The 23,392-nt window shown below is 41.3% G+C and overlaps 4 protein-coding genes across 4 annotated transcripts; 1 reads left to right on the plus strand and 3 right to left on the minus strand.

The window, feature by feature from the left end:
- Positions 1 to 23: 23 nt before the first annotated feature.
- On the minus strand, positions 24 to 3,078 carry LOC134862109 (protein FAM8A1-like). The gene is made up of 5 exons (XM_063879822.1): positions 2,443 to 3,078; positions 1,521 to 1,641; positions 1,271 to 1,394; positions 987 to 1,126; positions 24 to 887 (listed from the first exon to the last, which is right to left on the minus strand). Exons 1-5 carry the CDS (start codon positions 2,897 to 2,899, stop codon positions 743 to 745), a joined length of 987 nt encoding a protein of 328 aa, XP_063735892.1. The 5' UTR covers positions 2,900 to 3,078; the 3' UTR covers positions 24 to 742.
- A 1,434-nt stretch (positions 3,079 to 4,512) lies between these two features.
- fabp4b (fatty acid binding protein 4b) lies at positions 4,513 to 5,522 on the minus strand. The gene is made up of 4 exons (XM_063879823.1): positions 5,302 to 5,522; positions 4,952 to 5,127; positions 4,771 to 4,872; positions 4,513 to 4,655 (listed from the first exon to the last, which is right to left on the minus strand). The coding sequence occupies exons 1-4, from the start codon at positions 5,372 to 5,374 to the stop codon at positions 4,602 to 4,604; spliced, it is 405 nt and encodes a 134-aa protein (XP_063735893.1). The 5' UTR covers positions 5,375 to 5,522; the 3' UTR covers positions 4,513 to 4,601.
- Positions 5,523 to 15,721: 10,199 nt separating this feature from the next.
- On the plus strand, positions 15,722 to 17,795 carry LOC134862356 (hairy/enhancer-of-split related with YRPW motif protein 1-like). Its single transcript, XM_063880234.1, has 5 exons — positions 15,722 to 15,927; positions 16,101 to 16,173; positions 16,278 to 16,361; positions 16,485 to 16,566; positions 16,679 to 17,795. Exons 1-5 carry the CDS (start codon positions 15,842 to 15,844, stop codon positions 17,281 to 17,283), a joined length of 930 nt encoding a protein of 309 aa, XP_063736304.1. The 5' UTR covers positions 15,722 to 15,841; the 3' UTR covers positions 17,284 to 17,795.
- Positions 17,796 to 18,866: 1,071 nt separating this feature from the next.
- On the minus strand, positions 18,867 to 23,082 carry stmn2a (stathmin 2a). The gene is made up of 5 exons (XM_063880235.1): positions 22,859 to 23,082; positions 21,103 to 21,198; positions 20,787 to 20,959; positions 20,481 to 20,672; positions 18,867 to 20,357 (listed from the first exon to the last, which is right to left on the minus strand). The coding sequence occupies exons 1-5, from the start codon at positions 22,875 to 22,877 to the stop codon at positions 20,298 to 20,300; spliced, it is 540 nt and encodes a 179-aa protein (XP_063736305.1). The 5' UTR covers positions 22,878 to 23,082; the 3' UTR covers positions 18,867 to 20,297.
- Between the last annotated feature and the right edge of the window lie 310 nt (positions 23,083 to 23,392).

The following is a 23,392-nucleotide window of genomic DNA, read 5'->3' on the forward strand; positions in this document are numbered from 1 at the left end:
GACTTCTCCAACATGCAGAGAAATAGTGGTGGGTTCATTTAATTCTCTTAAATGCAAAAACAGTGAATCACATAAAATGTGTAATACATTAACTTGTCTGGCACACACATGCTGTCAGAGTAAAAGGGAGAGAAATTGTGATTAGTTTTACATTTCCTTTCAATACATTTAAATGTGTCTTACAACCATAGCATTTCACCATCTGAAAAATATGATCAATAGGCATCAATCCTACTTTTACCAAGGGCAATCACTCCAAATTGAAAAGTCAGGGCAAACAATTCTTAAGACACTTTTTAATACAAAGAGATACTGAAGGTATAATTTCATAAATTAATAACTAGCAACTTCAATACTGCTTGATACAAGACATTCACCCTTAATCTGAAAGATTAGTATTTAAAAAGAGGCAAATGTTGTTTTAATGAAATGGTGACATAGGCCATCCTTATTCCTGTCTTAAAAGTAGACATGAACTTGGCACAGGAACAGTTTCTGAAAGCAGCATGTAAAAAATACATGCAGAAATACAGTATGTGTCCCACATAAACCAAACCCAAGTATTAGGGGGCTGAAATAGTTCATACTGATGTGTATCCAACTCTCTGCCAACATCTTAATGCCCCTTCATTTTCTGATGATACCTTGAAAGGCTGAGGTCTGGGTTCTGCAGGCATTTCTCTTAAACACACACAGTGCCTGCTGAGTATTGGTGTAGGACTTTCTTCTGGTTTCTCTTGTGTCATCTGATCCTGGAGCGCTTGACAACAATTGTGCCAGCTACCATATCATAAACAGTCCTATTGTGCTGGAAGAACAGAAGTGTGATGAAGGCGGGGAAAAAGAAGGCAATTGAAAAGTTCTTGTTCAAGGCTCGGACAGTTGATCTGCAGAGGGAGACAGAGGCAGCTATTAGCATACAGAAGAGAGAAGGCCATGTTTCTTATGAACATTCCAAAAGATAATCTTTAAAATGAACTACTCACGCAGACAGAGAGACATTAGTTGCAGGCACTACAAGCACCCTGTTTGGCTGAACCAGAATTGATGAATCACATGTTACAACTCTGAGTCCAACAAGAAACTTCCCCGGTGTGGCTCCTCCTGCTCCCCAAATGCACACAATCTAAAAGAGAGAATGGTGCTACTTTAATGCATGTAGGCTTTTCCAAAATGTCCAAAGAAACAGTAAAACAGTTCAGATTAAGACCATGTTTTTTTTTTACTTTGTCTGTGATAGCATGCTCAACATTTTAACATTATTGCTCACCTCGTAAAAACAAACTAATATCCTGTATACAAGTGCGACAAGCATCATTTTCTGTAGCTCCTCCATGGATGTGTCTTCATCTATTTCTTCCACTATGAAATGCATGGCAAACTTGGAAACATCGCTGAAAAACATGAAGCATTTCTATTACATTAATCCTGAGAATTTTTATTCAATTACAGTTTAAAAGCTATAAAAACACAGTCCTAATTATTGCTTCGTCACAACTGCACAAAAGTAAGAAACTCACTTGATTCCACTCAGATGCATAATACTGATGATAATAGTTGCTTTGATGAAAAACAGTATGAAGAAATCCACCATCTCAGCCAGGAGTCTTTGGAGAGGTGAAGGAATGCTATACTCCCGACCTGGTGAAAAGTATAGCAGAAAAGAAAGTCAGGCAGGTACAGTAAGCTTTAGGGCAAAACACCCTAACACCCCGCTTAATGCTTGTGTTGAAAGCTCCTTGTAACTCTGGTTTCAAAAGGGGCTTTATTAAAAAAGTTCACCTCATTAGTTACATTTGTTATTGTTGAACATGTTGAACATTATCATTATGTGTTTTGTAACAGTCTCAATGCTTTATGAGTGTGGCTTACAATCAAAGATCCAGTTCCCAAAAGTGTTGAATAAGGCATGGTATGTATGGCAAACATCCTTTAGTATGTCTTTTTGGTATGGTTAATGAAATACAACTATTTACCCGAGACTTATTAAGAATCAGAATCTAATTCACCTTTATTGGCCAAGTGTGTGTAAACCATCGCATTCTATGTACATGCACAACAAAAAACAGCAAGTTACAAGGGCAACAAGGATGGGCAAATCAGGATAGATAAGACTTCTTTAAGCACAAGTAGTTAAGACAATATATACCAAAAACCAAGCATTAAATAAAAGGAAAACGTTCATCTCTAGTCATCTCTACAGTTTTTGTCAATTGTAAACTATAAAAACGGTAGCAAAAAAACTAAATGTATGCACACAGTTAGCGTGTATAATAAATGCTGGTCCGAAGTTCGAATCCTTTCCAGTCAACAAGCCGACTCCAACATACTTTTCAACTCTATGTTTGCGGCATGTGGCAACCTAGGGTGGGGGTCTATAACCTCACATTTTAACAATCTGGAGACTTAAACAACCAACGCAAACCAGCAGCTTGTGCCTACCTGGTCTCTGTGCATTTCCGTTCTCCTGCTGCTGCTGCTGCTGCTGCGGCTGCTGCTGCGGCTGGGCTGTCACTGCTGCTTCACCTGCCAGGGAGGAGCCGGCAGGTGGATAGATCGACAAAGGAAGCCCAAACGGACCATTATACCAGTTCATAGAGTTGATATCAAGCGGTGTCGTCGAAGGTCCAGTGTCAGACTGTAAGTAATAAGGGCAGGACGTGGCTGCCACCCAGCTCTGCCAGCTGACATTTCCAGTGTAGTACTGCCACATCCACCCCTGCAGCTTCTCGCAGTACTCTGTTGTGGTATGGCTTTCAACCGCGTCTTTCTTAACATTGACATTGTTCTGGTGACTTATTCGTTGCCTAACCTCGTCAACAAGTGGCTTAACTGTGTTCGCAAAAGGTTTATTCTGTTCCTTATCGACTTCCATGTTTGTGTTTTCTTCGTCAGCCATGTTTGATGATGGCGTCGCGTCACGTAAAACGATTTTCCGGATCAACTCATGTGGACATGGACGGCTCACTAAAAACAAACACTATGTTCAAGTAATCATTAATGTTGGAAACGGTATTGCCTTCAAATGAATAGGATATGTATGTGTTAAAGACAGACAAATGCTCTTGACAAACTAAAAAAACATAAAACTCATTCAATGCAAATAAATGTTACCCCAACTCCACCCCCTTATGAGAACATAATGGTACTGTCCAATCATTGCCTGCTATCACAAGAATCAGCCGCAAGGGAGTAGCATTTCTACGAGACATAAACTGCAGTGATGTGGCCACCTCCAGCTATGATTATTAAATGATTAGTATGGTCATAAGTAAATTATTAACAGTTGCAGTAGCCCTATAACATTATTGTTTGCTTCAAAAAATTGCTATCTAGATCTTAAAGAAAAAAAACCTCAAGTCTGTGAAGTTACAATAATGGTACTGTGCAATGATTGGACAGTACCATTATGTTCTCATAAGGGGGTGGAGTTGGGGTAACATTTATTTGCATTTAATGAGTTTTGTTTTGTTGTTGTGGTAGCCCTATTACATTATTGTTTGCTTCAAAAAATTGCTGTAACTTCACAGACTTGAGTTTTTTTTCTTTAAGATAGAGATAGAGATAGAGATATAGATATAGATATATATATATATATATATATATATATATATATATATATATATATATTTTGTTGAAGACATACCAAATGCCTGAATCTTTTTTGTGACATGTTCTCATGATGGAACATATGCTTTTGTATTAGTAGATACCCATTGTTTCTTGATCATGCAGAGTCACAATCATTCCCTGGTCTGGAATTTTAACAAAGAATTTGGGCCTCAACCTACTGCCCAAAAGAACCCTAATTAACACAAATTATGTGCACTTGCTTGAACTCCACATCTTTGCTTCCAAGACAAGAGGGGCTTGGCACAAATGAGAGGTCACCGCTTTAACCCCAAGCAGGGATTTGGCCTTCCTACCACCCAGTCACCCACATGAGTTGCTCTGGTAAGACATGTTTGAACAAAAGGCCTCTGTCAAGCCCACTATATCCACATCTGAAAGCTTTAAAGATTTGAATGATTGAGGGGCTTGAAACTGGCCATTGTAGCTGAATATAAAACCCAAATTGGAAGGAGCAGATTCCCAAACAGATTGGTCATTGGTCTTATTGCTGACTTTCTTGTCAATACTGACCCATTAAAATAAATAGCCCAACATTTATTTTGTATTTTTAGGAAATCTGGACATCAAGTCTCCAGGCAAGTGTGTTTAAATGACCATACAAACCTGCAAATTCTGACTGTTGAACCTTTATGTGCACACAATAAGATGGCAGGTCATATATAAAGTTTGTTTCTGGCTCTATTTTTCCCAACTGAAGTAGGCATACAACTTATTTTATGCACAATGCTTCAGTCTCCTTTTATGCATGCCTTCTGTCTAACAATTTTATTTGTACTGCTGTCCATCTTTGCCACGTCTACCTCGAAACGTTTTTTTCTTCTCTGGTAAATAAATACAAAAACTTGAGAAAAAAAAAGTATATAAATGACTACACAACCATTACAGATATTCACAGTTCAGACTTTATTGGCATGTTTGCCAGTGGCTCATCTTGTAGTGTGAAAGTCTATTCTAAAACTGATGTCGGATTATGCTCCTTTCTCATAGATCCTCACTGCAACCACGTCACCCATGACACATTTCTGTTGAGACAATGTTTTTAAAAAGTTAGAAGTCAACAACAACCATTTAATGACAAATTCATTAACACCACCACCCACAATTCATAACTGCACAATTACTCTGTCAATTACTCACAGCTGTTAGTTTTCCATCTTGAACCTCTCGTGCTAGTGTTGTGTTCTTGTCCTCCCACGTCTGTTGTTGCACGAGTTTGCCATTCTCAAGAGTGATCAGGGTCTGGAAATCCCATTTGGCCGTCAGAAACACAATATAGCGTTTATAAAAAAATAAACCAGACAGACAGAAGATCACCCACCTTGGTCTTTCGGCCATCTGCAGTAGTCTCGTCAAATTCTTCATTCAGCTTGAATTTGATCTCCGTCGTTTTGAAAGTAGTCTCAGACCTCATTGAAACCATGCCAGCATCATCCACGCTGATCACCAGGTTAGGTTTTGCCATGTTTCCCATCTGCCGGGTGGCGAAGCCCACACCTTAAACACAATGAGGGTTAAGTCAGATGCTGTAAACTGTCTGATGCTGTAAATGATGCTTTGGATGCTTGTCGTAAACTTTGAGTCTCCCACCCTTAGATTTAGACTTGAACGCATTATTACAGCCATCCCCTCTGTTTATGATGTTCTTTAAACAATTAAATGTGTCCATACCGATTGCCTTCATGTATTCATCAAAATTCTCGCTGGAAAGCAAAGTCCAGGTTCCAACAAACTGCTCAACCATGATGATGAAAAGTAATCTCAGTCCGCTTCACGATCAAAGATATTTCAGGGTCTCAGGGCTAACACTGAAGAGCAGAAAGACTGGCACCTAGGGAAAAGCTCATATTTGAAGCCTGATCAGCCACCTGCTTGATTCAGGGCTGTCCAATCAACAGCAAGCTCCGACGTTTCCATGTAAACGAACGGATTAGGGGGGCGTGTCTATTAAATCTGATTTTCATGATGGTCTCACATGAGGTTTGATAGGAGGGGAAATCTGAGTTTAGCCCAAATCTGCTGATTTTACTGCATTCATCAAGTGGATTAAGTGGGTTGTGTGCGTGTGGTTGAATGTCGCCCCTGCAGAAGATCCAGACTATTACAACTAAAATAAAAATCCATAAACATGAACGACATTAAGAAACATTAATATTCAGCTGCAATATAGGCATGTTGCTTGATTGCACACATTATTTATAACGTATTTTAAATATGTTAAAAAAAACATTAAAAAATAACTGTAACTAATGAAGACCAAACAATATTAGGACATCAAACTGATATATATTAATTACATTTAATGTTGTAAATGAGAAAATAATGAAATTCACAATAATATGGAGTAAATGTTTAATTCAAAGGTCGTTATAATGTTTTCCTCCACTATTGCAACAAATTACCGCGAAACAACATCACCCCCTACCTGATTGAATGGAAATGCTCGGTTTGACCGGCAGATGCTCGCTTTGACCGGTAGATGGCGCCTGTGAAAAGCAAATAAAGCTGTTTCTAGAGGATCTGTTCATAACCAAACATTGCTGACACGCTGTAAAATATGAATAGCCTACTCACAAGTGTTGAAAAGATTCCCACAATCGTATTAAAGTTAAACATCTGTGATTGTAATAAAACTTTCAGTCAACAAATATATTCCCCAATTATGTAAGAAGCATTTGGCTGCAATGCATAACTATTGTAATGTTAGACATTCAACACAAAATACAAAAGGAAGTGTGCCACAACACTGTAGCAGAAAACGAGATATCAGCTAGTGTGTGTCCAAATATCAGACAGTCGCATACTGCCTCCCAATGGTTTCACTAATACATTACAGAATGCCCCACAGTGTGGCCTTTTAAAACACATAACCCCAAAAAACTAAAGGCCCGAAGGCCATCGATTTAAAGCTGCATTTGAGAGAAAACAAACGTATTAACCAAAATGTGATCAAGTTTATTTTTCTTGTTAGCTAGCCCAATCTTGTCCAAGGCTTCTGGAAAGACAATAAAATAAAGGATCAAAAGTAAAGACTGTGCAGCTCTTTAATAGAAACATTTCATTCACCTTTGTATTTATATATTTCAATCTAAATCCTCTCTATGAATCCCATTCCAATACAAAAGGCAGACAGTGAATGCAAACATATTGATGAAACAATGAAACCAAAAAAAACAGCCAATAAATCTGTTTATTCTATTTGTGTTGTGTTCCTCCGTTTTGCTGAGAGTCAAAGTGAGAGAGTCTACAGACCTCAATGGTTTGAGATGCTCAGAGCAAATCAGAGGGAGATCAGGTGAGGGCTCTGTGATTAAAATGGATTCAATTGTTATATCCTCCTCAGACTTTCTCCCACTGAAGTGCTTTCACATGGGTCTTGCAAAATATTTGGAGACATCATTTTGGAGCAAAGCAAGGCTTTATTAAATCACTCAAAATTGATTTGTCACTGTCTGCAACTTGTAAAATGGTAGTTAAAATATGAAAGAGTAATAGCTTCTCTGGTTATATAACAAGAACGGCCCAAGCCCAATTTTTAGACTGTTCACTGTAAGAAAAAGAAGAAAAACTCTGGAAAAAAAGTCACTACGTCACATGGTTTGTATGGTTTATAGCCTTTGGCAAGGGATAATCATTTATATTAATAATTGTTCATTATTTTATCAAAAGGGTTGGTTGATAAATAATGCATAATGAGCTCTCAATATGAAACCACGAATCAATGCGTTCCATATATGAAGGCCTAAGTAATGACTTTCAGCCGGTTGGAATATTTGATTTGATGGAGCAAGTGCTTTAATTACCCATTAACTTCAATGACAAGCAGAAAGATCTGATAGTCAAAGAGGCTGAGTTCTGATATGTCATGAAATGTTGTTTTCCAATCCAATAAGCCGATTACTTGTTGTTCTGTCACCCGGGGGGGATTCTGCGTACATACAGGTGCCATCCAGCAGGCGAGGAGCCCTTCTAATGAACATGAACTCTCACTGGCAGCCACAGAGAAGTCCTTTCCTCCTGGTTTTCATCAACACTTCAGCCCTCATTGATGGGAGAACAGTAGCCGTGGACAAAAGCTGTATATACTGTACAAACACAGCTCTGAGCGGCAGCACACTGACTCATTCTTCAGTGTGTGTGAGAACGGAGGGGGACCCCTTTCAGCTCCTTTGTGTTGGTGTCTGTCAACAGTGTAGTTGGAGGCAGAGCCCATTGTGGCGGCCAGTGTTTCGTATTGACACAGGGCCTCGCTCAGCTTGTTCCCAGGGTCCAACCTGAGGACTCATGAATAATGGAGAGAGGATCCTCAGGGCCAAGGGGGAGTTAGCAAGTCTGACATGGCTCGTTATAACGACAGCTTTATGTGCCGGCAGGTAAAACTGCGATCACAGCTGATCATGATGATGGAGAACTTTGCTGCAACTCTCTCAAGCAAATGATCAACACTGTGAGAATCTGCAGAGGAGCAGTCTTAAAAAATAAAATGAATACAAAAGAGGCACCAAACATTTAATCAACACCTATTTACAGATCATGCAAGTCTTTTCACTTCCCTACTTATTTGAAACATTTTTGTATTTCCCTTTCTTCTAACTTAAACTTTCCTATGCCAGGTAAGCTTCGCACACATTGCATCTAGAGATCTATGAAAGTCTTTAGCATTGTGATTCACATAGTTTAGTTGAGACATGTCCATCATTTGTTTCTTTGTTTTACCAAACCCCAAAAAGTTATTTATTTATTTTATGGAGACTTGCCACTGGCATTCCTGGGAACCCAAAACAAGTCTTTAAGTTGGTGCATCTGAGTCTTAATTTCCTTCTGAAACATTTTAACAATAAAAATGTGCTTTCAGAATCAAATAAAAAAGCCATGCTGTAAATACTTAACAATCACAGAATTAATACATTTGACTTTGAAACCTGTTGCAACGTTGAAAAAAATAGTAAAGTAAAGAGTATGAAGGGAAGATATGCTCAAGTTTGCCACAGGTGTGAGTTCAGGACTGGTTCCCAGCAGGTTCCAACCATCTGCTGAGAGACTCACACGACCTGAGCGATGTGGCCCCTCCTCTGGGCCTTTTTACACAGCTTCTGGATGGGGGGAACCAGAGGCCATGGTGAACGCCAATCATTCTGCAAAGCCAGGATGATGTGTGTGTGTGTGTGTGTGTGTGTGTGTGTGTGTGTGTGTGTGTGTGTGTGTGTGTGTGTGTGTGTGTGTGTGTGTGTGTGTGTGTGTGTGTCTGTGTGTGTGTGTGTGTGTGTGTGTGTGCTGGAGGTCAGAGAGGTGCCTCTTGCTTGTGTGCTTTGAGCTGTTTCATCCTTCCTGCTTTGATCTTCTCTCTCATCCCTTCATCCCACACGCTCCCTATGCCTCAGGCTTCTGGTTTTCAGCACACCAACGTTTGGGCTGAAGGGGCATGAAGGGGGGTGGCTGCCTCTCACAGAGATACTGCTTGTTCTATCGTTATAGTGAGAGGTGGTGCAGGGAGAGTTGCCCATGGGTCATAGCCACCAGGAGCAGAGGGCAGTGGGCGGAGGGTTCACCAGGAGCTAAAGTGATGCATACTGTACAACTCTCTGCTCCTCTTTTATACTCTCTCAGATCCCCCAACAGTGGGCTGGAATTCTTGTGTGAAAAACAACTGCCACAATGCTAAGAGGGCAGCCTCCTGACCCCTTACAACATGGGAAAGTGCACCCCTCAGCTGGTAGTTATATAAAGCCTTCTGGAGTCATGAGAATCCCTTATAAATCACTTGGCCTGAGGCCTCATCTCTCTGCATCTCACATGGAACGATTATTGTTTCTGGGTCAATTAAATATGCCTTCTGCCAAAACTCTTTTATAGGTTTTGATCAAAGTGTTTGTTTCATGTGGTAAGTCATAGTAGCGGGACAGCGACATGTGAATATGTGTCAGAAATCATCATTTTATCCTGGCCATGGGTACCTTCAGAGCGTGGTAATCCCCATATAACCCCTCTCATAATGAACAGGACCCCCCCCCCCACACACACACACACACACACACACACACACACTTACCCCTATACCCCACCTGCTGAGAAAAGACTGGGAAACACAAAAGCAGAGGCACAGAGCAGAACCCCTAATTGTAGATTAATTGGTATGGGGGGCACTTACCTTTATTTAGACATGTGGTAAGTGTTAGGCTGTGACAATTAAGTCAACCATCTCAACAGATGACTGCACTTAATATTTCATGACACAATTTGAGGGGGCGGGGGGGGTTCAAGGGGTTCTGCCACGCAGCTCTGAAGCCAAATACCCATGGCTCATCCCTTTCAAGATGATTCCAAGGATCATAAATATCTTTGGCATCTCCCAAACTGGCAAGTGCTCCCTAACCTTTCCTGTCATTTAAATAACATGAATATGTGACTGAAATGGACTACATAGCAGTACGTCATGAAACCAGTGAAAAAACGTTTGTTATTTTTGGAAAAAAAGTTCTAAAACAGAAATGACGGTCAGTGACGCAGTTACATTTGTTTCTGAAATTAAACTTGTGTTAAAAAACAGTTGACATAGTAGGGGACATTTTAACTAATTGCCAGGAAATTATAACTCCATAATTATGGACTGATTAAGTGGAAAAAATGGTGGGGTGAAGCTGAATAAAATAAAAACAATGCACTGGACTGACAGAAGTAGCGATAGAATTAACAGTAGGATTTGGTGGGATTCTGATGCATGTTTGTGTGAGTGGGAGAGACAGAAAGAAAGAGTAAAGGGGCTGTGCTAACAGGCTTTCTGCAGATCACTGGCAGTTTGACTGCAGTGGAGAGTAATGGGGCTGGCAGGGCGGAATCAATTACTGGCCACAACAGATTTTCCCACAGGTCGGAGCTTGGGAAAGCAGTACTTTACTGCAGCACAGACAGCTGGCACTGAACATCCACTGGGAAAGAAGCCGGCTCGCAAAAAGGACTGCCTTTTCTTTTTGATAAACTTGTGACACACCATAGGTTGTTAAAAAATACGATATAGGTTGTTAAAGTAAGATAATCAGATTGTATTCCTACAAAACACACACACACACACACACACACATAAGGCAAAGACAATTGTCTTCAGCTTGAATTGACTAAGAATTGATATGACCAGGGCCTGTGATGTTCCCTTTGCATGATGTAAGCCAAGAGATACATTTCAATTAGTCCCAAACCCCCCCTCTTTGCTTCACATACACATACACATACACAATCATGCACGCACGCACACACACACACACACACACACACACACACACACACACACACACACACACACACACACACACACACACACACACACACACACACACACACACACACACATACACATGATCCATTGATATGCAAACAATGTTTTTCCTGTGGCAACACAATGTGTGGCCTTAAAAGTAGCTTGCTCCGCAGCCGTTCTTTTCTCTGTGTGGACATCACATGCTGTCTCCTGTTGCGCTTATTCGGGAAACCAGTCTTGTGATCTGCCTTCCCACTATTGTGTACTTGCATAAGTTACCTAGTAATGGGCAACATACTGTTAGAACCTATGAACAATATACACTGCCCGGCAAAAAAAGGTCACACACTCTAATATTCGTTGGACCACCTTTATTTTTGATTACGGCAGGCATTCGCTGTGGCATCGTTTCCACAAGCTTCTGCAATGTCACAACATTTATTTCTGTCCAGAGTTGCATACATTTTTTGCCAAGATCTTGTATTGATGACGGGAGATTCAGACCACTGCGCAATGTCTTCTCCAGCACATCCTAAAGATTCTCAATCGGGTTCAGGTCTGGACTCTGTGGTGGCCAATCCATGTGTGGAAAAGATGTCTCATGCTCCCTGAACCACTCTTTCACAATTTGAACCCGATGGATCCTGGCATTGTCATCTTGGAACATGCCCCTGCCATCAGGGAAGAAAAAATCCATTGATGGAATAACCTGGTCATTCAGTATATTCAGGTAGTCAGCTGACCTCATTCTTTGGGCACATAACGTTGCTGAACCTAGACCAGACCAACTGCAGCAACCCCAGATCATAGCACTGCCCCCACAGGCTTGTGACCTTTTTTTTGGCCGGGCAGTGTAATTGTCAAGGTCCATTGTGAAGGAGTGTGTGCCATTGTGGAAAAACTCATGAAATTGATTTTTGTTTACGCAGGAGTGACTCAGGTCATCCACATTTATTTCAAGCCAACTTGAAAGGTTTTTCTATATAAGATAAAAACGTTTGGTTTGAGTCTTTTTCTCATTTCTTCCCATGTAATTGACTTTAAGCCCTGTAATTGGCAGCCGGTGCTGATATCTTGGTGTCAGTATTTTGACCTGGGGAGCTGTCCTCAGTAGAAAAAATTTTTTTAAAGAAAGCTCTTGCTAAACAAAGAAACAAGGAAGTCAACATATCCTCCCTGGCTTTACCTATCCAAAAGCACAGGGAGATGCCAACAAAGACAGGAAAGTAAAGAATGAGAAGGCGGGTGTATTACAATCAAACAGTGGGAATGGGTCTCGGGCCTAGTCTGGTCCCTGCCCAATATAGCGCCTGGGTGCTGACTGGAACCAGAGGGGACAGACAGGAAGCTGTGGTCCATAGGATAACATTGTTGTATGGAAGTTGTCTGGGAGACATTTCCCTCAGTCGGACAAGCTATTTACGATCAGCATGGGTGGCATTTTCTTTCATATTATGTCATGTAGTTCATGTATATATATGCAGCAAAGTTTATACCTTTTCCAAATGTCAGTCCATTTGAATGTATAGCATAGGTAAGGCATGATCTCAACTAGAGCCTGTGGATTTCCCACACACAGAAATATCCCCCAGATCCACACACACAAATGCAAACTCCACTGTAGCAGTTGTTGAATGACAGGTATAAGATGTCAGGATGGTGTGCACACAGGATGCAGGCACGGCTGCGAACGTCGCTGCTGCCGACAGCCCCAACGGTTGACATAGTAAATCAATCCTGATGGGAGGGTGAGTAGGACGGAGGCGGAGGGGGGGGGGGGGTCCAATGGGACTGAGCCGGCCTCTGTCAGACACACTCAGCCTCTCAGCCAGCCAGAGAGAGACTGTCGACGGGTGGGAGAACACTCGCCGGGAAGCGCTCACACGGAGATTGAGTTACCACGGAATTAGATCAGGGCTGTGGGAAACAGCACCTCGCACACTCTCGGTCACACACACATAAACACATGCAGACACACCAGCACACACTCAGGCCACACTCTTGCACACAAAGAGTCACCAAGGGAAACCTGAGGGAAGATTGAGGAAGGCAGCTGGGCACACGCCAGTTTCAAACAAATGCTTGCTTATACCTCTTAGCTTCCTGGCACTGGTTTGAGAGTGGTTTCTTCAAACTGGTGCCAGGATAGGCCCACGGTCAACGGCCAGAATGGCATGTTCAAGTTATTAAACGTAGATGATTTAGAAGAACAGGGAGATCACAGGTAAAACAACTCAAACCAACAACACTTGTTTCTCATCCAAAAGTCAACAAGAGTGCTGAGGCTGAGAACATTCTGTGGTATACCTTGTTCAAAAAGTCAAGGTTTTTGTGGAAAAAAAACGTAATTGTGTTTAATGGATCACAGGCATGTCAGGGCTAATGTGAAGGACCTTGGCAGTCAGGTGTGAGTAGAGTGTTTTGTGTCTGCTTAATGGAAACCACATGAACCTCCCTGTCCTATAAAGCTCTTTACCATAATAGCATTATAAACAATACTGAAGTGATCCCAAATATAATCAAGCTTCCTATCAACTGAGAGTCATGGGAAGGCCATGCGGTTGAGGGAAGTAGAGGGCTTGTACTTAAATTGGCTAAGATCTTTGGGAAAAAAAAACCCGACATAAATGCCAACATGAGAAACACCACCCAGATAGGGAGTGTACAGGCCTCAGAAGGTTTTCACCACAAGATTATGCATATGCTAAGGTCTATAAATCGACCATGCGGTAGTATGGCACAGAGAAATGCATGAAATGGGTGAAGGTTAGCATGATTTCAAGTGAAAGTGTGTGCTGACAGGGAGGGAGGGGGAGTGTCAGGGATAGTGTGAAAGCTCATCCACACTCTAAATGACTGAAGCTTGCACATTGTGTCTGTCACCACCAAAAAGCCCTTTGACATTCTGGGAACAGCATGTTGGCCTGCAGTTGCTCCCTAGAATCAAGCTCTCATCCGCACTTGTCTAGCTCACCAACGCACAAAGTTAACAACTGACCTGATGGACAGAGCAGAGAAACAGCTGCCGCTCCACAAGGTACTGGAACAGAGGGCAGCAGGGGGGGTCACGCTCCCACTGATGGCCTTAACAGACACGTCAGACTCAGGAAGCAGGAATTATTCCAGCCGCAAGCTCTGTCGTTTCCCAGGCCTGACATTTGACTGCTGTTTTATTAGGAATTTTATGTCTACTTATATGATGGCAGTGTTAAGTTAAAGAAGCGATACCTCACTATAAAACATTAAAAGTAAATGTCCTGCGTTAAACTTCTTACTGGGTGAAAAGTACAGAAGTATTGGTAACAAAAAGTCAAAAATAAAAGTACTATTATCCTGAATGGTCTCCGAGAATTGTATCATTGTAGAATGAACCATTATATTCTGCATCATAACGTTAAAAGTCCTTTTGTGTTGTGAAATGGTACTTAATAACAGTACTTGAGTAAATGTACAAAGGTTTTTTTCCACCACTGTATAGTGGTATAGTTTAAATAATATATAAGTACAACATAATATTAACTTAGCATTAACTCATTATAGCATAGTAAAAATGTGGGTTTTTTTTAAGATCATTCAACATTTATCTGCATTTATGTATAAATATATGTACATATAGGCAGGCAGAAATATCAGTAGGCTATCCCCTGTCTCTTTCTCACTGATACACACTAGGAAACAAACAGTCAGAAGGGATCAGTTACTTAGAAAGCTAAACATAAACATTGAAAGCTCCCGTGTTTTATGTAGTTTGTCCTCTGACCTGAGTGTATTAGTGTGGTCAAAATGTTCACACCTTCCGCAGACCACCCCTGCTCCGCGTTTAGATTGAGGCGCTTATGCTTTGGTGCTTATGCCTAAGTAGGTTTTTATGTTTCTTTTTTTAAATTGAGCTCACAAAACGTTAATTTAAAGTTGCATGTTTTTGCTTACAACAAGTCTGTTTTTTTCCCACTTCACATCACACCCTGTTTTCACCCAAAGTGGATGAATGCTTCCCTGGGAAGGTCTGTCTGCGCCAGTCAGTTGACCTGTTTGCAGTGACTGGGGAGTAGGTGGAGGGTGAGGGGGTTTCCTAGGAGAGCCTGGCAACGCCGACTGACTAATGTTGGGCCTCCCGGCTGATCAATGCTGTTGTGGAACCACACAGCTGACAGCAGACAATGAACAACACACTCTGCTAATGGGCCGTGTGTCCTCCACACCACCGAAGAAGAAGAGGGCTCCTACTATGGGGCCTGTTGCTCATGAACTGGGGTCTCAGCAGGGAAGCTGGGGACCTGAGGCCAGGGGGATGAGCTGCCAAGCCTCCGGACTCATAATCTCTATTAAAAGACATAGGCCTACACTGTGTCGTTTTATTTAGTTTATACCATAGACTGTATATATTATACTTATTTTATTTTTAAATATGCTGCTAAATTGCACAGTGCGTATTGTTGTATATTGTATATACCTACGTATTAATTGTAATTGTATTGCTTTTACTTAGTACTTACTTAGTTTATTTTATGTTGGTTTGATTTTACCTCTCACTTTGTATTACTTTCCCACTTTGTCCTGCAACTGTTGCAAAGCAATTTCCCTCGGGATAAATAAAGGTTCTTGAATCTTGAATACAAAAAATCCTACTTTTATTATGACATTTTAAATATTAATTTGTTTTGTTTTTTTAGCATATCGATTTAAGCTTTTGTCTTTGGTCTTGTTCATTGATTTTTCGAAATGATTATTCTGGTAAGGCATATGTCATTCAGAGGCCAGCTCGATGTTAACAGGCTGAAGTCTTTTCATGCACCGCCCACATCACTCTGGGGTCCCGCCCCCCTCTGCGCGGTGTGAAAATGATCAGAGCAGAGCAGGTCCGATGTTTAAACTGTTGCCCAGACCCTCTGCTGTCAGTTCCCCACCGGACCTGTCTCTGAGTGCAGCACTTTGGATCTCTGTCTGCTAGGAAGCAAAATGAAGCGAAGCAACAATTACAGCTCTTCGGAGAGCGACCTGGACGACAATATTGAGGTGGAGAAGGATAGTGGGGACGAAAATGGGTAAGATCACTTTTACACTGTCTGTCAAAAACCTAGATTCGTATGCAACATTTAAATGTGGTCTTATGTGAAGTTGAAAAAAGTAATCTTGCAATTGTTGATACACTCAGAGGAACTGTCTATGTCTTGTTACTTTCAACAAAAACATAACTAAAAGCTGTTTTATCTTTCAGTCAACTTGATTCTCACGGCTCGATGTCACCCTCCACAACCACCCAAGTCCAAGCTAGAAAAAGGCGCAGAGGGGTACGTGAACTCATTATTTTTGGTGCCAAGTTACGCACTGCTGATCCCAGTGTGTCCCAGCCACCTGTGACCTAAATTACATTGTGTATTTTGTCAATTAACAGATCATTGAGAAACGGAGACGTGACAGAATCAACAACAGTCTTTCAGAGTTGAGAAGATTGGTGCCAAGTGCTTTTGAGAAACAGGTAAACTTACTTCCATCCTTTCTTTATGGGATTGCAGTATTTGCCCATTCATGTTGTTCCTATGAATACAGCAGGAAATATCAGTATTGTAGAAGTGACACCGTCTTTTCCATGTCTTTACAGGGATCAGCTAAATTGGAAAAAGCAGAAATTTTACAAATGACTGTGGACCATTTAAAGATGCTTCATGCGTCTGGTGGCAAAGGTAACATACCCTTTCTTTGGCTGTCAGTAAATAATTGAATGTTGTGATTCCCTAACTGAATATGCATCTGCTATGAATCACATGTCTAACCCCTCTGATCCTTTTCTGACAGGTTTCTTTGAGGCTCATGCACTTGCTAAGGATTACCGCAGCCTGGGCTTCAGGGAGTGCCTGGCAGAGACGGCTCGCTACCTGAGCATCATCGAAGGCCGGGACGGTACAGACCCCCTGCGTGTACGTTTGGTGTCCCACCTCAGCAACTACGCCTCACAGAGGGAGGTGCACACTGGACTGGAACACTTAGCCTGGGGCTCAGCCTACGGGACTGCCCCTGCCCATCTCCACCACCCCCTACTCCTACAACACCCCCAGGGCAGGACACCTGCATCCAGAAGCAAAAGTAGCCCACCCTCCTCCTCTTCTTCCTCCACATCTTCCTCCCCCTCCAGTGAGGCATCTGGGATTTCCAGACTGGGTGTCATGCCCCCCACAGAGAACGTCAGGGTGCCCCCGAAAGGCTCGCTGCCCCTCAGTCTGTCTGTGCCAACATCCAAGCTTTCACCCCCAATCCTTTCATCCCTCTCCTCGCTGTCAGCCTTCCCCCTCTCCTTAGGTGCTTTCCCCCTGGTGTCCCCGACAGCCCTCGGCACAGTGAGCCCCTCCTCCACCCTCTCAAAGCCGTACAGGCCGTGGGGCACGGAGATTGGGGCCTTCTGAAGCTAACAACTGGAATGAAGGCAACAGCTGAGCTGTGCCCATCACCATAGACTAGGCAGACATCCTGCCTCATAGCAATAAAACACCGGAGAATAAAGCAAGCTGAATTAATTTTATTGAGTATAAAGTATAAGTTGGAGTGGTTGTCTTCCCGTATGTCATTACTCTAAAGAAAGGAAATATAAATGATTTTATGTTAGTATATGTTTTCACTATTTGTTAACATGCACTGTCTCCGGGCGGAAACTGAAATCATGATGTGACATATGGGCCATGAATAGATTTACTGTAAGCACATGTAGAGGTAATGTTTTGTAGACCACACACTGAACCTTTTACATTTGCCCAGGGCGGATGTCGGTTTTTAACATAATGTCACTTAATTTGGTCTGCTTCTTTAGTGGTATGAGAACTTGTGGCGTTAAACAAACATATAATATGTGCCAATATTGGAAAACTAACCACTTGAACATCTGAAACTTGCATTCTTCTACCTATTTGTAATATTTTTGTACCAATAAATTGTGTAAAAAGTTTAAAACATGTTGCATTTGCTCCTTTACAGTCTGATTTCATAATGTATAATAGGTTAATAGATATTTGTTCCTTATGTATGCAGACTTACAGCCTTCCAAATGAATACAAATTTATCTTCCCTAATGACATATAATCTGCCTGTGCATTTTTGTTTCAGTCCAGAAGTTAATCATGAGATGATAAGGTCCCAGTTATTGACTGAAAGGCATTCCTTTACTGTGTGCCAGGTAAGTAACCAAATCTGAGAGCATTGTTGCCCCTATGAATACCCAGGAAATCATTAAGAGTCAGAGGAAATCCTTTACAATGTTGCCCTGACCTCAACAGCCTGGGTTGGTCTGAAACGGAGACAATAGTGTGAACAGGATGGGGACATTGTAAGAAAGCGGTTAAAAAGTAACAACAATACACCAGACAGCTGGAGCATTAAATTGCTGAACCAGCATGATGTTGTTTCAGGGACAATCTGAGATTCACTGATTTATATAGGTGTAACTGTTTATTAGTTACTCAGATGTATACATCCATGAAACACCTCATGCTTCCAGGAGGGGCAGTCTGTAATCGCTTTCATTAGGGCTTTATGAAATATATATGTAGTCTTTCTTTGAAATATAAGTCAATTTTAAACATGTACATGTATAAAAGTATGTTCTGAGTTCTGATGAATGACACAAACCTTGCTCTTTCTGGATGAGGTTGTTATTAAATTACAAATCATGACATTCATGAAAATATCAAACACACATGACCTCAAGTTTTTGTCTGTGTTTTTTAAATTTATATATATATATATTTATTCAATAAGGATTGGGCATGTTTAGTTTGTCGCCCTACTTTTGATCGGTATGGACTCCAGCTTGGTGTCTTTGGTTTGACTGCCACCTAGTGGAAAACCCTGTCTTATGCATAGTTCATGGATGATTATTTAATATGTTTAATGTAAATCTAAACTTCGAGGAATAAGACTATATTTTCAAATTATGCCAAAAACAGTCTACTGTATACCGAATGTATTAATCAAAAATCAACTAGGGAAGACTGTGTTTCTCAGGATGTGTAGATAACTGGTTACTTTATTTGGCAGTTTACATTTTCCCTCTTCTTTTAGCACAGGAAACTATTAGATGGTGCATGCCATGTTCACAGAACCTCAAACCTTTATTCAGCAAAGCTTTCACAGAGAAATATATGAAGGGAGAAACACAAGCAGCAGAGGATGCAGGCAGATATCAGTGGCATTGATGTTAAAAAGATACTAGTTCAGTGTGCTGAATGTAAAGCATTCTGCATCCATTCTCAATCCAATCCCCTAAAGAGAGCAGAGGCTAATGGTGCATTGTGGTAAATTAGCATTCATACACACCCACACAGACATTCGTATGTTCACACTATCAATATCAAGGTGGGAGCAACAGCACATTCCACTGTCCAAGACAATTGGCATGGTATCAGTCTGGTGTCAAAACATTCAAGAGCGTAATGCCAAAATACTGTGGATGTAACAGAGCTAAGTATTTAGCTGAAGATGGATTCATTGAGAACTGTTGTTTTTGGGGTAAGTGGAAATCTGCAAGTGTATAAACTCCCAATGGGCAAAGATAATTCTTAATAACAAAAAAGGCCCATGTAGTTCATTATTAAGCTCATTTTAGAGGAGGTGGGCACTTCATGGATCAGTGGTGTATTGTTAGGTTCAAAGCGTGCGTGTTGAAAATGAGTGGGTGTGCGTGAGGAAGATACAGATAGGATATGTTGATATCTCAAAAGGAGCCTGTGGTGTAGCTACACCGTCCATCATTCTTCACAAAGACACAGACACATCATCATCATGACATCATCAGAAAACACTGCAAATGCCAGTCTACAGCCAACTCACAACACCAACGGCTTTCACAAGAAAATGGTTGTATTGTCAAATTTCAAGAACTGAAACATTAATCAATCACAAACAAAATGTTTGAAATTGTACAGTGCAGTACAATACAATCTTTGCATGTACTTCACTTACCAAGATAGATAGATAGATAGATAGATAGATAGATAGATAGATAGATAGATAGAGATAGATAGATAGATAGATAGATAGATAGATAGATAGATAGATAGATAGATAGATAGATAGATAGATAGATAGATAGATAGATAGATAGATAGATAGATAGATAGATAGATAGATAGAAAGACTTTTTAAGGAAAAGTATTTACAAAATAAAAGCCATAATCTCACATTTTCTGTTAAATCAACAACTCCACTCAACTCTCTAGATGGTTGTTATTGATGTTTGTATCCACTGATAATACTGATAGTAGTGAGTACTGGTGGTGAGGTGCGGTGTGATGTGGTGGTAAGATCTTCGGACCTCTCAGCCTCCAGAGTTGGGTCTTTTCTGAGGAGAGAGAGGGCAGGGAAAGGAAGAGGGAGGGGTTTGATGAAGGGACGTTGATGGATCATGGAAGTCAGGACTGTGTGAGGCTCATGCGTTCTGCTCTTCCCTCAGCTCTTTGTTCTTGCGCACCAGAGCTGCATGTCTCTCCTAAACACACAGCAACAGAAGGTAAAAAAAAGTCATTAGATGGTGCCCAAACCTGATTATACTCAGGCCTGGGAGGTCTAGAGTCTAGAATATCTAGAAAACAGATATTTCTCAATTTCTCACCCTCTCCTGAAGACGCTCCATCATGGCTGCCAAATGGGCCTCACGGTTCTCCTTGATCTGCTCCATCTTATACTGGAGCTTCTCCTCAGCCATCTTGCTGAAGTTGCTGTTCTCCTCCATAGCCTTTAGCAACACATCCCTCTCATGGTCGCGCTTTTCTGCCAAAGCCCTCATCACCTGGGCCTCCTGATACTAAACATAAAAAACAAAACAATTGATTTATTTTGACTAGTTCAAATAAAAAATGTGTTTATTTTGTATCTATTTCAAACAGCTAACGCTATTTCAAACAGGTAAAATGCTTACCTTCCTCCTGTCCTCAGCAGCCTCCAGTTTCTTCTCAATGTCCTCCAAAGAAATATCCCTCTTTGGGGGTGAGGGGAGGTTGTGAGCCACATCTGACACTGGAGATATTGGCTTGAGAATCACCTCAAAGGCCTGGCCGGAGGCTCGCTTGTTTAAAGCTTTAACCTCCATGTCTGTAAATTGGACAAATATGACAATTTATCAGTCCAACATTGTGGCATTATCACAAACATCTGTATTTTCAGGATAGATAAAACATCCATTGGGGGAAGACTTTTTGATCCAAAAGAAAATAAATTCATTAGCTTATCCGTACCTTCAAAGTCACACACAAGTGTCTTGCGTGTCTCTGGGTAGAAGCAGGAGCAGATGAGGGAGAGGACAGACAGTTCCTTCATCTTCTCTTTGTATGCTGTGAGAACAAAAGACACCAAAGCATTCTGGTGAGACATATGTTACTTGTACACATACACAAATACACAACCTGAAAAAGGTTTATTCATACAAACCGTACAAACATTGATAAGTATGATTGACATATCCAAAAAAAGACAGAATGAAACAATCAGGGTCATAGGATGATTAATTGTCATGGGGTCTATGATGATGTTTTTTAAAAATATTCTTGGTAAACAATGTCTGATTTAATTTGAATCATTGCTAGGTCTTGAATCCTTTTGCAATCTGCATATGATGACTGATGGCAGACTTCTGCGTCAAGTTATTCATTTCCGGGTGAACTCAAAGCTTATGATCACAATAATAAGAAGCTTGTATATTCATCTGTCTTATCTTCTCCTTATTGTTGTTGCTATAAAGCTGTCAAAAGCAACTGATAAATGGTCATGTCTTTCATACTTCTGGGTTGATTTCCTTTCATCCGTTCCTTTCTAGCTATTTTAAATTTCCTCTGCAATTTATGTCACTTTTTCCATGGTCTCCGCAGTATCTGACAAAGTGCCCACATGGCTTGTCATAGAGGACTACAGATTGTCAGTGCTGCTATGCCTTCTGCTGCAAAGGCCGGTGTGCAGCGGCCCCTTGCTGCAGGGCTGGCCTGCCTCCCACCCTGCCATGCACCTGCCTCCTCCACCACCCCACCACACATACCATAATAAAGCCAGCCTGCACACCCAGCTTTAGAGAAACCAAATGATTTCTTATGGCTTTACTAATATTTAAGATATTTATACAAGAGGCTAAACAAATATATGAAAACAAATATGCTGAACTCTAGGCCTAACAATAACTGTCCATCAGAGGAGATGACTAATGCATGCTGTCTTATCTTTGGTTAATACAAATGCTAACTCCTACGCCACATTTTTATTTATTAAAATGCCAGTAGGGTATTTTTTGCTAGAACATGGCACCCCATCCGTAACAGCTTGTGATGCATGCTAGGCAAGGAAGAAATAAGAGAAGAAAGGCACTGAGATGAGGTGCAATCCTAAATAAATAATCGGATGTAACGACCTTTCAGGAGACGTTTAGGGTCTTAAAAACACGTTTTCAATAACATTAGCAAAGCTGTATAACATTTTGAGGCGTGGAGCCCTCTCAGCTTCGTTGTCTGCTAAAAGGTCGGCAGCACAGCATCTTGGGTGGGGTCCGTCTGCATTATGCTGCATGTTGGGGCCGCTGTAGCATGAACCGCAGGTACGGCGTAGTAAATAAAGCTGTCAAAGGCCAATCCGTGTTATCTAATTACAAACTGTTACACAATATACGATCAAAGCAAATCAAGCCACATTGACGCAGATGAAGATAATGGAGGAGGCATTTCTGTAATGACGAAGATGTTTGGCTTGTAAACCCATTATCCTTTCTGTCATTAACTCTTTAGCTGAGACAATAGGTTCAGACTTGATACATATCACGGTGGGTGATCTTAGTTGTAATCATACAAAATAGAAAACGTCTGAGTGGAGCCATTACAAAAGCACGACCACCTAGACAATACCGGGCCGACCTGCGCTTAAACAGAAATAATATGTCACAAGTCAGTCCATCCATCCATCATCCATCCATGCAAGCATCATTTCTAACAACACCAGTTTAAACACCCTTACCGGTTGCTGTTTTGGCCATGGCTGATGTGTTTCTCCGCAGAGCAGGCTGTAGCTCTCTTCAGGTGAACGGTGATGCTGCTTAAGGCACTGAGTCAGCGAATAGATCTGAATTGGATCGGATGGGAAAGGGTGGGCACACATGCACGGGAGCGCGCAACAGCCCCTCCTCTCGTGATCTGACGCGCAGAGCGGTTTTCAGCATCCTATGTGACCATATATCCTAGCATCCTTAAAGCATGGCTGTAACAGCGCAGTCACAAGGCGGTCGATACATATATTCTCCACACCGGATACTTGTTAGCGTACTTGAGTTTCATTTGTGCCACATGCATAGGAAAATATGTCGATTGCAAACCAGCCCAATCTGATCCAAATGGGTTCATGGCATTCAGAAGGATCTACAGATTTGATTGTAAATGATATTTGAACGACTATTTCGCCAACTAATATTATATATGATATGGTTTTTAGTCAGACCATCAAATCCTAAACGTAACCTTAGCTTTGGAGTAAGGCGTGGAGAGTTAGGCTATT

This window comes from Eleginops maclovinus, chromosome 3 (genome assembly GCF_036324505.1).
Source record: "Eleginops maclovinus isolate JMC-PN-2008 ecotype Puerto Natales chromosome 3, JC_Emac_rtc_rv5, whole genome shotgun sequence".
Classification (NCBI taxonomy): domain Eukaryota; kingdom Metazoa; phylum Chordata; class Actinopteri; order Perciformes; family Eleginopidae; genus Eleginops; species Eleginops maclovinus.

Coding starts and splice junctions, on each gene's coding strand:
- LOC134862109 (XM_063879822.1), bottom strand. CDS start 2,899: ATGGCTGACGAAGAAAACACAAACATGGAAGTCGATAAGGAACAGAAT. Junction 1,395..1,520: donor ATGCATCTGAGTGGAATCAA/GTGAGTTTCTTA, acceptor CATGTTTTTCAG/CGATGTTTCCAAGTTTGCCA. Junction 888..986: donor ACTAATGTCTCTCTGTCTGC/GTGAGTAGTTCA, acceptor CTCCCTCTGCAG/ATCAACTGTCCGAGCCTTGA.
- fabp4b (XM_063879823.1), bottom strand. CDS start 5,374: ATGGTTGAGCAGTTTGTTGGAACCTGGACTTTGCTTTCCAGCGAGAAT. Junction 5,128..5,301: donor TGAATACATGAAGGCAATCG/GTATGGACACAT, acceptor ATTGTGTTTAAG/GTGTGGGCTTCGCCACCCGG. Junction 4,873..4,951: donor CAGATGGCCGAAAGACCAAG/GTGGGTGATCTT, acceptor TGGGATTTCCAG/ACCCTGATCACTCTTGAGAA.
- LOC134862356 (XM_063880234.1), top strand. CDS start 15,842: ATGAAGCGAAGCAACAATTACAGCTCTTCGGAGAGCGACCTGGACGAC. Junction 16,174..16,277: donor CTAGAAAAAGGCGCAGAGGG/GTACGTGAACTC, acceptor GTCAATTAACAG/ATCATTGAGAAACGGAGACG. Junction 16,362..16,484: donor CAAGTGCTTTTGAGAAACAG/GTAAACTTACTT, acceptor ATGTCTTTACAG/GGATCAGCTAAATTGGAAAA.
- stmn2a (XM_063880235.1), bottom strand. Junction 20,960..21,102: donor ACTTGTGTGTGACTTTGAAG/GTACGGATAAGC, acceptor TCCAATTTACAG/ACATGGAGGTTAAAGCTTTA. Junction 20,673..20,786: donor CTGCTGAGGACAGGAGGAAG/GTAAGCATTTTA, acceptor TTTTATGTTTAG/TATCAGGAGGCCCAGGTGAT.